The 17,624-nt window shown below is 41.6% G+C and overlaps 1 protein-coding gene across 24 annotated transcripts in view; it reads right to left on the bottom strand.

Moving 5' to 3' along the window:
• Positions 1-11,599, bottom strand: part of ARMC8 (armadillo repeat containing 8) — a 112,971-nt gene extending 101,372 nt beyond the window's left edge. For 11 of the 24 annotated variants that reach the window (XR_012430739.1, XM_015444631.3, XM_045386907.2 and 8 more), the window contains exon 1: positions 11,531-11,599. Coding sequence is in view for 13 of the 24 variants with exons in the window: in XM_015444631.3 (XP_015300117.1) it covers positions 11,531-11,575 (45 nt within the window). In the remaining 11 variants the exon portion in view is untranslated. Of the gene's footprint in view, positions 1-10,602; positions 10,734-11,530 lie in introns of all 24 variants that reach the window. The other 13 variants (XM_065539978.1, XM_015444632.3, XM_074031114.1 and 10 more) reach the window with 2 other exon arrangements.
• Between the last annotated feature and the right edge of the window lie 6,025 nt (positions 11,600-17,624).

Raw genomic sequence — 17,624 nt, 5'->3', positions numbered from 1 at the left:
TTGCTCTTTGTATTCTGGCAAACTTCTAGCCCCATTAGAACTTGATGAGATTTAAAACATTCAATTCCTTTTAAAGACCCCTCGTGTACTATTTTTGTAACCAACTTTATCCTTATTCATTATTTGGTATGTCAAGTTTCACTGCATCCTCCCTCCCAAGATTAATCAAAGCTCTGCATTTCTGTAGCCTCTAGTAACTTCGGAAAGTTTCTAAAATGTTATTTCACAGTGTATCTGGGCCTCATCAGTGTAGAATGTAACATACTATGGCAACTGAGATTCCTAGAATGGAATTTACTTTAATTTCACAAACACAATCATAAAAACACTAAAATATATAATTTTTAAATTTAACATACTTCTATAGCATAAGAGGTGAGCCTGAATTCTCAGTAAAGACCAAAAAACAGACTTCACATGTTAATTTATTAAAAATAAATAGTAAATTAATCAGTGCTTATCAAATTTGAAAATAAAACTCTAAAATACAAGGCTATGTAGTCGGGCACAGTGGCTCACACCTGTAATCCCAGCACTTTGGGAGGCCGAAGCAGGCAGATCACAAGGTCAGGAGATACAGACCACCCTGGCTAACACGGTGAAACCTCGTCTCTATTAAAAATACAAAAAATAAGCCGGTTGTGGTGGCGGGAGCCTGTAGTCCCAGCTACTTGAGAGGCTGAGGCAGGAGAATCACTTGAACCTGGGAGGCAGAGGTTGCAGTGAGCTGAGATCACACCACTGTACTCTAGCCTGGGTGACAAGAGCGAGAATCTGTCTCAAAATAATAATAAAGAATATACAATATAAGGCTATACACACAATTTTGTTTTTAAAAAGTGGGAGTTTAGAGATCTGACTCTGATACCTTATATTACAGTTGGCAACCCGGCCTCTCCAGTTTTCAGTTTTCCTCAATAAAAAATGACAAGAATGAACTAAAGATTATCTGCAGGTTTCTTCCAAGAAAAGATTCCATGATTTTATACTCAAACAAAGAGGGATTTTCTTTTTTCATAACAGAAAAGCCAGGGCACAGTTAGATTAAAAGGGATATGAAGAGCAGCCTTTACTTTTTCTGGAGTTTTTTTTTTGCTTGTTTGGCTTTTGCCCCCCAGAGACAGGGTTTTGCTATGCTGCACAGGCTGGTCTCAAACCTCAAACTCACAGACTCAAGTAATCCTCCAGCTTCAGCCTACTGAGGAGCTGGGACTACAGGTGTACGGCACCACATCTGGCTCTGTAGTGAGTTTTTAATGTGATAATGCATTCTCATTGCCCTTGTAAACTATTAAACATTGCCATAAAATGATTGATGGTCACAAGAGTGAAAGTAATTTTGCATTCATGCTTCTAATCAAGTACTATGATGTTTACCCTTTTAAAGTATGGTACAAATCATAAAGAGCTATCTGAGTCTAGAAGATCTTTAAGGTTTCTTCTCACTATTAAATTCAATTTATTTACTCTTCACTGTAGATGAGAATGCCTAAACTGAGGGTCAGTAAAAGATATTTCTGGATAGAGTAAATGAGCTAAGAACCCATGGTGTGAGACAGCATAATCTGAAAGTCCAAGGGAGCAAGAACTATCTCTGGAAAGCACATGCAAAGTTACAAAAATGATCAGGAGTTTTACAAAGACTGAGATATCCTCTGGATTGGTTGGGGTTCATTTATATGCCTCACAAGGTGATAAGATGGCCCAAGAAGTCCACTAGGACGTATTTAAATGACAACTTCTCAATCCTGACATAACAAAGTGAGGCTATTCAGATATGGGTGAGGTGTTATCCCGGCCCATAAGAATAGTTGAAATTATTATTCAAAATTGCTGTCACGTAATTACTTGGAGATCCTGGGTACCATCTTTCACGGCATACCTTTGAAGTAGTATTGTCCAGACAGGCCAGATGCCTTCCTGATAAAAAGGGCTTTATTTGCTTCAGATTCTTAGAGGCAGTAACAGCCTTGCCTTGGAGCTATCCATGGTGCTTGCCTCAGACTCAGCCCATCACTTGCAGCAGCTGGTGCATTCGCTTTCCTATTACAGGGCTGCTCAAGATGTATCTGACCGGTCACCCACATTGTGGCCGGTGACAATCATGGCAATATCACAGGCCACCCCGAATCTGTCTATTCCACTTTGCCTGTCCCCAGACCCACAATAACCTTACTTTGTAGTTTGTTTGGATATTCAGATAGCCCAGCTTTGCATCCCAGGCCTGCTACACAAAGCCCTTTCTGTGGACAAAGTACACCTTCTGGGAGATTACTGGCATACTCTGGGTAAAAAATTACAGCTCCTCAGAAATAATTCTCACATATAATAGCTCACATGAGTTTTAATACCTTATTGCTACAGTATTTACCATTCCGAAATGATTTTAAATGATTTTAAATTTTGCTTTTTTTTTTTTTGAGATGGAGTTTCACTCTTGTTGCCCAAGCTGGAGTGCAATGGTGCGATCTCATCTGACCGCAATCTCCGCCTCCTGGGTTCAAGCAATTCTCCTGCCTCAGCCTCCCAAGTAGCTGGGATTACAGGCGCGCGCCACCACACCTGCTAATTTTTTGTATTTTTAGTAGAAACAGGGTTTCACCATGTTAGTCAGACTAGTCTTGAACTCCTGACCTCAGGTGATCCACCTGCCTTGGTCTCCCAAAGTGCTGGGATTACAGGCGTGAGCCACCGCACCTGGCTTTTGCTATGTTTTCTTGACTCACACTGGGACAAGTAAAGAAGTTAATTCTGGAGTGACTTGTGGGTTTCAGTGAGTCCAGCAACCTCTAGAAATTATGCAACTATTTAGACATATATATGTTCTCCTGGGAAAGCAGGTGTTGAGATTCTCATCCTTAAACAGCTAAGAACCAGAGATCAACACAATGATGATGCCCAAATAATGATCACTACCCCAGATTTAGGCACTCAACCTCTATATCCAACTGACTACAAATTTAGCATGTCCAAAATGAAACTCATTTTCCTACTTACTACTGTAACATATTCCTCTCCTAATTCTCACCATCTCAGAAGATGATACCACCTGGCCAAAAAGGCATAAATCCTGTGAATCATGCTTGATTATAATGATCACCATGACTCTTTCCTTTTCTTTAGTCTCCCTTATCCCATCAATCACCATTAGCTTTCTGAAAGCCTAAGAAATTCTTAAAAACACCCCTAAGGCAAAAGAAGCATGTGTTCAATAATCACTTTCCAGGTGGTAAAGACCTCCCAATATTAATAGATCTCATAGGCTGAAAACTTCCCATTGGACCACAACTTTTTTTTTTTTTTGAGACAGAGTCTCGCTCTGTCGCCTAGGCTGGAGTGCAGTGGCCAGATCTCAGCTCACTGCAAGCTTCGCCTCCCAGGTTCACGCCATTCTCCTGCCTCAGCCTCCCGAGCAGCTGGGACTATAGGCGCCTGCCACCTCACCCGGATAGTTTTTTGTATTTTTTAGTAGAGACTGGGTTTCACTGTGTTAGCCAGGATGGTCTCGATCTCCTGACCTCGTGATCCACCCATCTCGGCCTCCCAAAGTGCTGGGATTACAGGCTTGAGCCACCGCGCCCGGCCAACTTTTTATTTTTAATATAAAGCCTAACATGTTTCATCATTCCTCCTTCCTCTAATACCTATGAATATGCTAGAGAATGTAACTCTTCATTCTTCTGAAATTATGGAATGTGTCAAAACAGTTTTTCTTCAACAAAACGACAAGTGGTGGGAGTGGGGGGCTATTTCTGTACAACTACTCTTATTTGGAATACCTTTAATTTCTATCTCAACAGTCCCAGGGATCATAGCACTACTATCCAGTGAAGGCAGCTGCTCTCCAATTTCCAGAGAATAACAGGAGCTTTGTTTTTTTCATGTAATACCGTATCTTTACCCAGAAGTCAACAGGACAGATGGTACTGCAAAAACAAATGCCAAATCAGAATTGAAAAACATACAAGTCAGAATCACTGATATTCCTGTCTGCTGACAGTATTTTAAAATTTAGTGAGAATAGGAGGTGATAAGAAGGCTAGGTCTCAAAAGTAAAATCTGAAGACCCTACATAAATGTGTATGATTCTTTACAGAGTTTAAAAGACTTTCTGAACATGTACTATCTGAATTTAGGTGGCAGTCATTCCTTAAATACACAGCAAGATGTCCAGAAACATACAATGAGCACCTCTCATTTTTCACACACTGCCACTAAAGATTAGAAAGTTCACATTGATTCATTGATGAATTTATTTTTATTTTTTTCCTTTATTTTTTTTGAGACAGAGTTTTGCTCTTGTCACCCAGACTGGAGTGCAATGGCGCAATCTCGACTCACTGCGACCTCCACCTCCCAGCTGGTTTCAAGTGACTATCCTGCCTCAGCCTCCAGAGTAGCTGGATTACAGGCGCCCGTCACCATGTTTTTAGTAGAGACGGGGTTTCACCATGTTGGTCAGGCTGGTCTCGAACTCCTGATCTCGGGTGATCCGCCTGCCTAAGCCTCCCAAAGTGCTGGGATTACAGGCATGAGCCACTGCTCCTGGCAATTCATTGATGAATTTATTTTAGGACCACCTACTGACATACCCTGTGCTTATTAACGCTTTGTAAACTAATGGCAAACTTTAAAATGTGCTGTACAGATTTTATTTTGCATTTATTACTAAAAACCTAGGGAGGCCAAATTTTTGTTTACAGGATAGTAGGTTCAACTTCGCAGCAATTTTTTTTTCCTAATTATTGCCAGTTATTGATGTAAGAGAATAAATCATTAAGTAGCTATAGGCAAGGCCAACAATATGCTTATAACCGTAAAGAACAAACAAAATGAAGGAATATCCAGACTTGGAATACCCTATATAGTTCTAACAGCTGCTTGTCAAAAAAAAAAAACATACTGGTGGCTGGGCGCGGTGGCTCACGCCTGTAATCCCAGCACTTTGGGAGGCTGAGGCAAGCAGATCATGAGGTCAGGAGATCGAGAACATCCTGGTTAACATAGTAAAACCCCTTCTCTACTAAAAATACAAAAGAATTAGCCGGGTGGAGTGGCGGGCGCCTGTAGTCCCATCTACTCAGGAGGCTGAGGCAGGAGAATGGCGTGAACCCGGGAGGCGGAGGTTGCAGTGAGCCAAAATCGCGCCACTGCACTCCAGCCTGGGCTACAGAGCGAGACGCTGTCTCAAAAAAAAAAAAAAAAGACATAATAGCACTGGGAAAGGATTGTAAAGAAGACAAAAAGTCAACAAGTGCCTCAGCTGTTTATAATAGACTACAAAACGATTCAAAGACAATTTGTTACCTTACCTCTCTACCATTACAAAATGACCAAAATTAAAAGCAACCATCTTTTAACAGGGTCTTTCACAGAGCGTAAGTTTTCATTTTGATAAAGTCCAATTAATTTTTTAATAAGTAATGCATTTGGTGTTATGTTTAAAAGTTCTTCACCAAGCCCAAGGTTCTGCAGATTTTCTCCTGTTTTATTCTAAAAGTTTTATTTTATGATAAAATCTATGATCCATTTTGAGTTACTTTTTGTATAAGGTATGAGATCAAGGTTCATCTTAAACTGTGGTTAAGAGGATGAAAAGGCAAGTTACAGATTAGAAGAAAATATCTGCAAATACTTATCTTACAAAGGGCTCATATTTAAAAACATATAAAGAGCTTTTGGCTGGGCACAGTGGCTCACGCCTATAATCTCAACACTTTGGGAGGCCAAGGTGGGCAGATCACCTGAGGCCAGGAGACTGAGACTGGCCTGGCCAACATGGCGAAACTCCATCTTTACAAAAAACACACACAAAAAATTAGCTGGGCATGGTGGTGCACACCTGTAATCTCAGCTATTTGGGAGGCAGAGGGCCAAGAATCTCTTGAGCCTAGGAGGCAGAGGTTGCAGTGAGCTGATATCACACCACTGCACTCCAGCCCAGGTGACACAGCAAAACTCTGTCTCAAAAAATAAAATAAGCCTGGCGCGGTGGCTCACACCTGTAATCTCAGCACTTTGGGAGGCTTGAGGTGGCAGGACTGCCTGAGGTCAGGAGTTTGAGACCAGCCTGACTAACATGGTAAAACCCCATCTCTACTAAAAATACAAAAATTAGCCAGGCGTGATGGTGGGTGTCTGTAATCCCAGCCACCTGGGAGGCTGAGATAGGAGAATTGCTTGAACCTGGGAGGCGGAGGCTGCAGTAAGTTGAGACTGGGCCATCACACTCCAGCCTTGCCAACAAGAGTGAAACGCATCTCAAAAATAAAATAAAATAAATTTTAAAAAATATATATAAAGAGCTTTTAAAACACCACAGTAAAGAAGCAAACACTCCAATTAGAAAGTGGGCAAAAGGACAGGAAGAAATATTTCACCAAAGAGAAAATATGGATGGCAAATAAGGAAGATTTTCCGGCCAGGTGCGGTGGCTCACACAGGTAATCCCAATACTTTGAAAGGCTGAGGCGGGAGTATGGCTTACACTTAGGAGTTTGAGACCAGCCTGAGAAACATGGTGAAACCCCATCTCTACATGGCCAGACATGGTGGCACACGCCTGTAGTCCCGCCACTTGGGAGGCTGAGACAGGATTGCTTGAGCCCAGGAGACAGAGGTTGCAGTGAACTGAGATCACGCCACAGCACTCCAGCCTGGGTGACAGTGCAAGAGTGTCTCAAAAGGATACATAAGCCTGTAATCCCAGCACTTTGGGAGGCCGAGGCAGGTAGATCACGAGGTCAGGAGACTTGAGACCATCTTGGCTAACACGGTGAAACCCTATCTCTACTAAAAACACAAAAAATGAGTTGGGCATGGTGGCGGGCGCCTGTAGTCCCAGCTACTTGGGAGGCAGAGGCAGGAGAATGGCATGAACCACGGGAGGCGGAGCTTGCAGTGAGCCAAGATCACGCCACTGCACTCCTGCCTGGGCGACAGAGTGAGATTCCGTCTCAAAAATAAAAATATTCTCAACATTATTAATCATTAGGGAAATGCAAATTAAGACCATGATGAGATATTACTACACATCTACTAAAACAGCTAAAATAAAAAAATAACAGTATCAAATGGCAATGAGGATGCAGAGAAACAATGTCTCATACATTACCGGTAGAAATGTAAAATGATACCACACCACTCTGGAAAAGCTTGTCAGTTTATGCATTTACCATACGATCCTGCAATTGCACTCCTGGGCATTTAGCTCAGAGATATGAAAAGTTATGTCCTCACAAACCTGTACATGATTGTCCATAGTATGTTATATTAGCCAAAAACTAGAAGCAACCAAAATGCCCAACAGGTGAACGGTTAAACAAGTTGTGGTACATCCACACCATGAAATACTACTTAGCAATAAAAAGGAACAAACTACTGATACATGCAACAACGTGGATGGATCTCAAAAGTATTATGCTGAGTGATAAAAACCAATCTCAAAAAGTCACATACTGTATGATTCCATTCATATAACATTATAGAAAATGACAAAATTATAGAGATGGAGAACAGATTAGTGGTTGCCAGGAGTTAGGGATACCTGATGGGGGGAGGGGCTGGGTACATGGGACTATAAAGAGGGACTATGAGAGAGATCTTTGTGGTGACAGAATAGTTCTGTATCTTGACAGTGGTGGTAATGGTTACACAAATATACATGTGATAAAATGATACAGAAATAGATACATACTTATACCAAGATCAATTTCCTTGTTTTGATATTGTATTGTAACTATATAAGATGTAACCTATGAGGGAAACTGGGTGAAGTGTACACATGGACCTGTCTTGGCAACTTCTTGTGAATCTATATAATTATTTCAAAATAGACGTTTTTAAAAATGCAATTGACATAATTCAAAAGTATAGAAAAAATTGGAGAAACTTATGAATTTGTTGAAAAGGGTGATGTTGTAATGCTAAATGCAAACCAAAGAGGGATGGGGTGGTCACAGTGCAGTCTACAAATACGGCTGGAGAGTTTGTCCAACCCTCCAAAATAGATAGTTCAGTCAAACATGTACTGAGTACCTAGGATTTGCAAGACAAAGTGTTACTTCTGAATTAATTTACTCTCTAATATGACAAGATAGACTATTATTAAAGACCTCTGCAAAAGCAGTTCCCTTTGCCTTGTTTGCTCTTCTTCTTTCACTTTTTCTAGTTAGTTTTTATTTATCCTTGAACTCTCAGCTCAGCGTCACTTCTTCAGGGAAACCTTCCCTAGTTCTTCTGATTGCCCTCCATATTAGATCAGTTTCCTCTGTGACATGTTTGAACAGCACCCTATATACTTCATTCATAATACTAATCACCATTCACAAACTGTGATTATTTGATATTTATTTTTCCCACTAGGCTGACATTTCCAGAAGGACAGAGTAGCTTATGGCTGTATTCTCAAACTCAACACCATGCCTGCCCAGCAAATGGCAGAAGCTCAAAGTCGATATATAGAATACATATATGCAAAGCTAAAATTCATATGTACAAATGAGTAAGAAGAATAAGATTTACTGGAGTTTGGAAGAATCCTGTATCACTCCAACCTGAGAAAGCCCGTTTATAAAGGATAGAAGGCTCATGTAGAAGATGAAGAATCTCCGCCAGGTGCTGTGGCTCATGCCTGCAATCCCAGCACTTTGGGAAGCCAAGGTGGGTGGATCATTTGAGGTCAGGAGTTCGAGACCAGCCTGGCCAACATGGTGAGACTCCGTTGCTACTAAAAATACAAAAAATTAGCTGGGCATGGTGGCGGGTGCCTGTAATTCCAGCTACTCAGGAGGCTGAGGCAGGAGAATCTCTTGAACTGAGGAGGCGGAGGTTGCAGTGAGCCAAGATAGTGCCACTGCACTACAGTCTGGGCAACAAGAGCAAAACTCCATCTCAAAAAACAAAAAAGAAGATAAAGAAGAAAATAAAGAATCTCAACTCTGAAGCTGAATATAAACTTGGGCCTTTAGGCAAAACAAACTCAATAAAGAAAAGAAACCGAGGAGCAGCTGTGCAGAGTTCTTTAGGAAAATTAATGTAGACATTGGGCTTGCACTGAGGGGGTAAGACACTAGAGACAGTAAAAATAACTAAAAGGACGCTGTGGTAGTGCAGGCACAAAACAACAAGGTCCTGAATGAGGGTGGTCATGGGAACAGAAAGATACGAGAAACACTAAGAATAAAGAAGCAACAGAGCTTAACAACTGATAGATATAGGGGGATGAAAGAAGGAAGAACCAGAGATTATTCAGGAGGTTTAACAGTGACTCATCAGTAAAAGATAATACCATTAACAGAAATTGGGAAGTCATAACTAATTCCCCTTAGGAGAAGGAATGTGCTTTGCTGGAAGCGATGGGTGTCATCCACACACAATTTAAGATACAAGACTAGATGTATAAGAAAGTCAAGGTTGGCAATGTAGATGTGTGAACTGATCAGTTAAGGTTATAAGAAAATCAATGAGATCTCCCAAGGAGAAGGTATAAAGAGACTCAAATGGAAATCCTTTAAAACAACTTGAAGGCCTCCTTGCTGAAATTATGTTTATCAAGTTACACCATCATTCAGACTAGGAGCTCCTTAAACACATTTCTGATCTCATCCTTGCATTCTCTAAGGTATACAATGCAGAGCTTGTACATAACTGGTACATTGTAGCTTATTAAAGGAATCAACCATTCAAGATAATTTCTGATGAATACTTCCTGTTCTAGTTTGCGTTTCAAAACGTGGTGCTCTGGGTAGTACTTTGAAAGGTACAGGTTTTACTTTAAATTAGTAAAATCAGTGAATTTAAACATTTTAAATCATTTACCCAAAAGCTCCTACTTCCCCCCCCCAAAAAAAAGCCCCTAATTAGACTAGGGCTAAAGGCAAATTGTAAATAGAAGTATTGATAGAAAATACTCTTCAAGAAGTTTTTGAATAAGCAGAAAACATTATTTACCAAGGAAGTGAAACAAATGAAAACTTTAAATCATATGCATCACACAAGTTGACAACATCCAAAAAGTAAGCTTCAGGTGAACTGAAGAATAAATGAAACCTAAATGCATAATTAAAGGGGAACTGAGAACAGCCAAGACACACACTTTTTTTATTTTTATTTTTTAACATAATGAGGTAAAAGTCATTGGCCTGCACTCCCACAAAATATTCCTGGGTATTACAGTCAGTGATGGAGTAACAGGCTAATCTGATATAATACTTAGGTAAACGGTATTTCCTTAGTTGCAGTTTAAAAATAAGAAAAAACGACTGCTAAAATGGATCGGGGGAAAAATCTGTTGACAGGCTCACAAAATTAAATTATTATTGTATTGACAACTTAAGCCTTTTCAAGGTTGAGGTCTGCCACACCGCTCTAACCCTGAATCATAAGCAAATGTCCTAGCTGCTTTCAGATAGGTGTTTGTGGGACAAGTCAGAGAAGAGAAAAGAAACCGGTTGTAGTTACAAGACTCTAGGAACCCGACAAGTCATTTATAATCCAACGACCCTCTCAGTATCAGACGGGCTTCCACAAGTCTAAAAGATGGTCAATTAGTATGTGCCTGCTTGTTTCCAACAATAGCAAATGAACCATTGGTAAACTGACCATTCTCAGAGTCGGACAGCTCGAATTTGTTGCAAAATCCTTCGAAGTTATCTCCCAGTAACTTTCATTCCTGGTCCTGGTTCAAGAGCAACATAGTGAAAGGTGAAAGTCGTCTTTTTCTTTAAAAAAAACTTTTTTTAAAAAAAAACAAAACAGGTTTTACTTCCTCGCATGTCAATACGTTCCCTTCTTTCAACAATGGGGAAATCTCTCCCCCTTTTCCCCCCTTCAATGTTTGACTCCCCTTAAAGAAAAACGGAATACCAGGCACAGGGAACATAGAGTTCCTTTGACTCAGAGCCGCGACCTCTGAGCAGAGCGGAGGAAAGGGGCTTAAATAACCACACACACTAGGAAGAGTCGCAGCTGATACGAATCACCATTGCCAAAAAGCAAACAGCTTCAGCCGGTGCCCAGGTGCTGGGACGCAATAGAAGTCGCACAGACTTGGCCTGGCAGCTCTGAGGAAATGGGGGCCAAGGAGCCTGCACCTCTTCTTGCCAAAGCCCGGGAGAGCTGAGTGAGCTTTCGTTCCCAGGCCGGCTGCAAGCCTGGCGCTTCACAAGGCAGAGCGCTCGGCCCCCGGGAAGCGGCATCTCTAAGAGGAAGGCTCAGTGAAACGCTTGGCAAAGTCCAAGCCGCGCCGCCGGGCCAGTTGTCTGTAAGCCCAGCTACCCCGCCTGCCAGACGCCATCCTGGAAACCCGCACCGGCAGGAGCTCCCGGAGTTGGAAATGTCTTTGGCTCGGCCGGGGTCCCCTCTGCCCGTCTATCCCGCCTGTCCACCCTCGCTCACTCCCTGGCCCAAGACTGAGCCGGGGACCACCCCAGGGGGTGGTGCCCAGGAGGCACACCACGCTTGGGGGAATGGTGGAGACCGGGATGGGGCTCCCTGGAGGGCGGGCGGGCGGCCGCAGCGGGTCACTCACCGAAAGGACGCTCATGCGGATTGGGGTCTCTAACAGGCACGCCATCTTGAGCCTTCCCACCCGGCTGCTGCAGGCGCCGGCGCGGGGGCCGGCACTTTCGACAGCCAACTATTGGCCAACGCTAGTCATCGCTCCTTAAAGACAGCCGGATAGACGAGAACTGGTCACGCTCTGGACACCGCTCAAGTACCAGAAAGGCCCGCAGAAAGAAGGGCAAAAGGGAATCGCGTCAGGGGCTGTCCTACGAATCGTTCTCTCAGAAACAGCAGCTACTCTGAGCCTGGTTTAGAGGTGGGAGCGGGCAGCGGTTTCCGCATGCGCAAAGAAGATCTGCCGGCCCCACCTGCCGCTCGCGGTGGGCGGGGCCCTAGAGGCGGAGTCTCGCCCTGGCGCTACGAGCTCTACCGACTGATAAATTGCAGTTTGTGGGTTCCCGTATTCATATTTGGAAAAAGTAGTACGTGGAGCCATATACATAGTTTGAAGTTCACTTTCATATTCATTCTCTCTCTCTCTGCACCAAACTCCCGGCGTCGTTATCTCCATTTTATAGGTGGGGAAATTGCGATCCCAGAACCTTTGTCAACCATAAGAGTGATTGTTTCACGATCCAGTACAGAAGTGTGACTTGCCTTAGGTTGTGTGTCGGCCCCGTTTATTCTGGTGTAGTGTTGAGAATAGCCAGAATGCTTGAGCTTCTTCCCAGCTACTTCTCAGCTGCTTTACCCTGGGTAAGTTATCTAACCTTATGTTTTGAGTTTCCTCATCTGTAAAATAAAGGTTAATGAGGATAAAGGAGTCAACAAATGTGAAGCGCTAAGAAAAAACCTAAAACATGGAAAGCGTTATACATATGTGTTAATGTTTCTCCAGCTTCTGAGTTAAGTGGGGAAAATGGGGGCAAATATCTAAATATTTCACACTAAAACACTCTGATAACCGAAGCCAAATAAAAGTATGCTTTTAATTATAGTTGATTAATTCAGCTGTCCTACTACTTTGTGTGTGTGTGTGTGTGTGTGTGCGTGCGTGCGCGCGCGCGCAACACTGCCCTTGACTTGGTTGGACAAGTTTCACCTTCGTACTGCTTGCAACCAGTAAGGTTTTCACAGTAGGGTTGCAATTAGCCTATTAACATTACTTGTATTCCTTCCATTTCTATAGCCACACCCTAATTCAGGCTCTTGTAACCTCTCCCCTGGACTAGAGCAAAAGCCTTCCAACTGGTCTTGTAGCTGATAGCCTCTCCCTCACTTTGCTCTTCACTGTTTTCCTGTCTTCCTCCTGTACTTGGTTTCCAAATTTAGAATAGCATTTATCACCCCTGTTTATGGGTCTGTGTTCCTTAACAAACTGTTGAGTTCCTGGAAGGCAGGAATTTTATTTTAGGTAGTCCTTCTGCTATAATACTATTTCTGAAACTTGGGTAGTCTGTACACCACCTACACGACCTTTGCCAGTCTGCACCTAGGTATTATTATTCATTCAATATTTTTATTTAAAGCCAATTTCAACTCATTAAAAAATTTTGGCTTTATCCGAAACCACAATACTCTGTGAACTGAAGTTTGTTGTGCTCCTTATTTTTATTCTAGTACACATTAACTACAAAAAGTTTAAATGTCCATCCATGGACCACCTAAAATCACATCATGTACTGCATACTGCAATGCGGCAGAGCATAACCCTAATACATAGCATATAGAGTCATTACTACTGTGTTTGATCCACACTCCATCCATTAGCTCAAGGAATACATCCTCCAGGAATCGCCTCCCCCAGGCAGGGGTTAGATACCTGTTCCCCCATGCCTTCCTACTTCACTTTAATTGTAGGGTGGTTTTGTTGTTGTTAATGGTTTCCTTGTTTGTCTCGCTATACACTTCAGGACAGGCACTGGGAATTTTATCTTCTAGGTTGTCTGTCTCAGTACCTAGCACAGTCACTTAGTAAATGTTTGTTGAACGAATTTTTGGCTTAGTTTGAGCCTGGGACGAAGATTTGGGTGCATGTAGTTTATTTAGGAAGTGCTTTCAGGGAACAAAATTGATAGGTCAGGGAGAGTGAGAAAAGAAAGAAGAAATATTCAAGATAATTGTCCATTATTGATACCACCGTTTATTCCTCACTCACCTCTGAAAAACATACAGAATACCTCTCTGGATTGTCCATCTTGAAGCTACAGCATTTATCCATCAATACCGTCCTGTAATGGTTGAGGATTTCCCTAGGGCTATTAACTCCCTGCCCTCCTGAATTATATTTGTGCCCAAAACAGAACGGGCTTCCTTAACCTGATACAAAAAAGCAGAGTCTGCAGGTTTCATCTTAGGGTAGGATATAGGCAGCATAAATCTGAGCTTACACAGAACTTAACTGCTGCTGTGGCTGAAATCAAAGCAGGGAGGAGCTAGAAATGTAACTCAAGACATCTCACACCTACCTCTGTTACCCAGGCTTTCCTGTTTTATATCCAGAAGGCTGACATGGACATTTTACAGGAAGAAAGCATTGAATAGCCAACTCCTAAGCTTGGAGATCAGAAATCTTTCTCCCAGTTCAAATTTTGCTGATAAATAACTTTAGGTACACTCTAAGTAATGAGTAGAAATTGGAGGATAAAAGGAATTTTTGATTCGGCCTCCATGTGACGATAACAAAACAGTTAAGGCTGGGTGCAGTGGCTCACACCTGTAATCACAACACTTTGGGAGACTGAGGTGGATGGATCACCTGAGGTCAGGAGTTCAAGACCAGCCTGCTCAATATGGTGAAACCCTATCTCTACTAAAAATACAAAAATTAGCCGAGCGTAGTGGCATGCACTTGTAGTTCCAGCTACTCAGGAGGCTGAGACAGGAGAACTGCTTGAACCCGGGAGGTGGAGGTTGCAGAAAAAAAACAAAAACAGTTAAATTTGGCACTGTGGTGAGGAGAGTGAAATATCTATGCTGACTACTCTGCAAACAGAAATGAAACTTCTCCCTGTCGTTCCATGACTCTTAGAGCAGCATTAATTTCTGAAAAAAATAATGACAACAAAGTGTGAGTTTAACGAAGAAAAAAATGAAATGCAAAACAAGCTGTAGCTGGAAAAAAATCTGAAAAATCTTTATAAATATCTATGTGGAACTGCCTAAGATGAGAAACAAAGCCAGAGAGAAATATATCTATACAAAAATAGGAAATTTAAAGTGTAGGAAGACCAAAACCTGAATGGTCCCAAAACGAATTTAGAAGAATCTTTAAAAAGACTTGAAAACAGATGAAATACTTTAAATAAAAAAGAAAATGGACTGACAATAGTATAGAGGAGATACAATGCAGTTCAACAGACACTAACTACAGGTTTTCTTGTGAATGCACTGAACTAGAGCTTTGAAGTGGAATAAAGACATCATTCTTGCCTTCAGCAGACAGGAATAAAAGTGAGATGTGAGGCTGGGCGCAGTGGCTCACGCCTGTAATTCCAGCACTTTGGAAGGCCGAGGCAGGTAGATTACCTGAGGTCAGGCGTTTGAGACAAACCTGACCAATATGGTGAAACCCCGTCAATACTAAAAATACAAAAATTAACTAGGCATGGTGGCGCATGCCTGCAATCACAGCTACTCGGGAGGCTGAAACAGGAGAATTGCTTGAACCTGGGAGCGGAGGTTGCAGTGAGCTCAGATTGTGCCACTGCACTCCAGCCTGGGTGACAGAGCAAGACTCCATCTCAAAAAAAAAAAAAAAAAAAAAAAAAGAGACTGTGAGAGGTTCAATAATTTGCTTAAGGTTGTTTGGGGAGTAAGAGGCTGAATCAATTTGGGTACAGGTTTCTCTGGTTCCAAAATTATTTCCAGAGCTCCTACAGTCCTCCAGAACTTAATAGGACTTTCCCAGATGATACTACTGAATGTTCATCTAAGCAACCATCCTATAAAGGAATGTCCACAAGGGCTTTTGCGGTGGGAAATAGTGCATCAATAATTCATCGGGTCCACAGAAGGTATGAAATGTATATGCCTGGCCAGGCGCAGTGGCTCATGTCTGTAGTCCCAGCACTTTGGGAGACCGAGATGGGCTCACTTGAGCTGAGCTCAGGAGTTCAAGACCAGCCTGGGCAACGTGGCAAAATCCCATTGCTACCAAAAAAAAAAAAAAAAAAAAAAAATCAGCCAGGCATGGTGCCTTGAGCTTGTGGTCCCAGTTACTTGGGAGGCCAAGGTGGGAGGATGGCTTGAGCCCAGAAGGCAGGGGTTGCAGTGAGCTGAAATGGTACCACTGCACTCCAGCCTGGGTGACAGAGTGAAAACATGTCTCAGAATAAAAAATAAAAAGAAAAGAAAAGAAATATGTATATGTCTAAAATAGAAGTAGTCAGATGTTTACAAAGTTTTAAAATTAGAAACCACGGTAAAAAAGAAAATGCTCATTTAAAAATCGAATTACTGCTATGGTAGAATTCCAACTTACAAATGTAGAAGAAATGATAGAATTAGAAAATGAGGCTTGGTGCAGTAGCTCACGCCTGTAATCCCAGCACTTTGGGAGGCCAAGGCGGGTGCACTTGAGACCAGGAGTTCGAGATCAGCCTGGTCAACATGGCAAAAACCTGTCTCTACTAAAAATACAAAAATTAGTTGGTCATGGTGGTGCGAGGCTGTAATCCCAGCTATGTGGGGGCTAAGGCATGAGAATCACTTGAACCCAGTAGGCGGAGGTTGCAGTGAGCTGAGATTGTGCCATTGCACTTCAGCCTGGGTGACAGAGCAAGACTCTCTCTCAAAAAAAAAAGAAAAAAGAAAAAAAAAAAAAAGAAAATCACCACTTGACAACTGTATGAGTTATAACTGTTTCAAGCAAGAACCACAAATGGATGCCACAACTAAGTGGTGAAAATATTAAGAGAAACAGGGTATTTACACAGTCTTAAAGTTTCGCTCTACAAGATACTAAGGATAATAGAGGATAGTAGAGTACCTACCATTAGATACCTACTAATGGTAGGTAACATTTTATTTAAGTCATTATAATTAGTATCACCAGTAATGGAATAAACACCATGATATGATGTGCTGAGAAGAACACAAAATTACTTCTGTGGTATTCTTGCCAAAACTACATGAATATAATCATGAGGAAACATCAGATAAACCCTAATTAAGAAACATTCTACAAAATAACACACCTATACCCTTCAAAAATATCATGAAAGAAAAACTGAGGAATTGTTTCAGATTAAAGGACACCAAAGTGATATCACAACTAAATGCAACCTGTGATCTATAATTGGATCTTAGACAAGGAAAAACTTTTTTTTTTATTTTGTTACAAAGGACATCAATGGGAAAATTGGTAAAATTTGAATAAAGTCTGTAGATAAGGTATCATTGCTAATGTATTGATTTTGATAATTGTACTGCTGTCATGGAGAGAATGCCCTTGTTTTTAGGAAATACACAATGAAAAATGTAAGTGTAAAAAATTGAGTCACTGTGGATTAAGCAACTGTTTTTCTTTAATAATGAAAAATAAACTATTTTAATTTATTTTAATAATGAAAAGAATTTCAAAAAAGAGAACCTAGCTAAGGATCCTGGAAATTTATTCATTTGACAAAACATAGATAGATAGATAGATACTAGGTACCTACTATGTGCCAGGCACAATGCCCACGAGTGGAATACAATTATGAACAAGATGAATATATTCCCTGTTCTCACAGAGCTTTCAGGCAAGAAGTAAAGAAAATCAAGTGAACAAGTCATTACACTGTAGGGTGGTAAGTGAGAGGGTGTGGGGCCAAGGGAGTACATAGGAGAGAAACCTCACCAGAACTGAGGTCATAGGAGGGCCTTATGGTAGAGCTGGCACCCACGCTCTGACCTGAAGTGTAAATAGGAATGAACCAGGCAAAGCCCTGTATGCTATTCCACACAGATCCTGGCTTATCCATGAACATTTGTCTAATCGAATAATTAAGTACTTCCCCGGATGTAGATGTGGAAACACTGGCAGATTGTCCAAAATCATATTAGGACAAGAGTCCCAATTATTTATAGGTGAAGAAGAAACATTATATATACTATCAGCCCATCTTTGACGGTTA

The sequence above is a fragment of the Macaca fascicularis genome, chromosome 2 (genome assembly GCF_037993035.2).
Source record: "Macaca fascicularis isolate 582-1 chromosome 2, T2T-MFA8v1.1".
Lineage (NCBI taxonomy): Eukaryota > Metazoa > Chordata > Mammalia > Primates > Cercopithecidae > Macaca > Macaca fascicularis.
The sequence above is the reverse complement of the archived record's forward strand: the minus strand, read 5'-3'. Positions and strand labels throughout refer to the sequence as shown.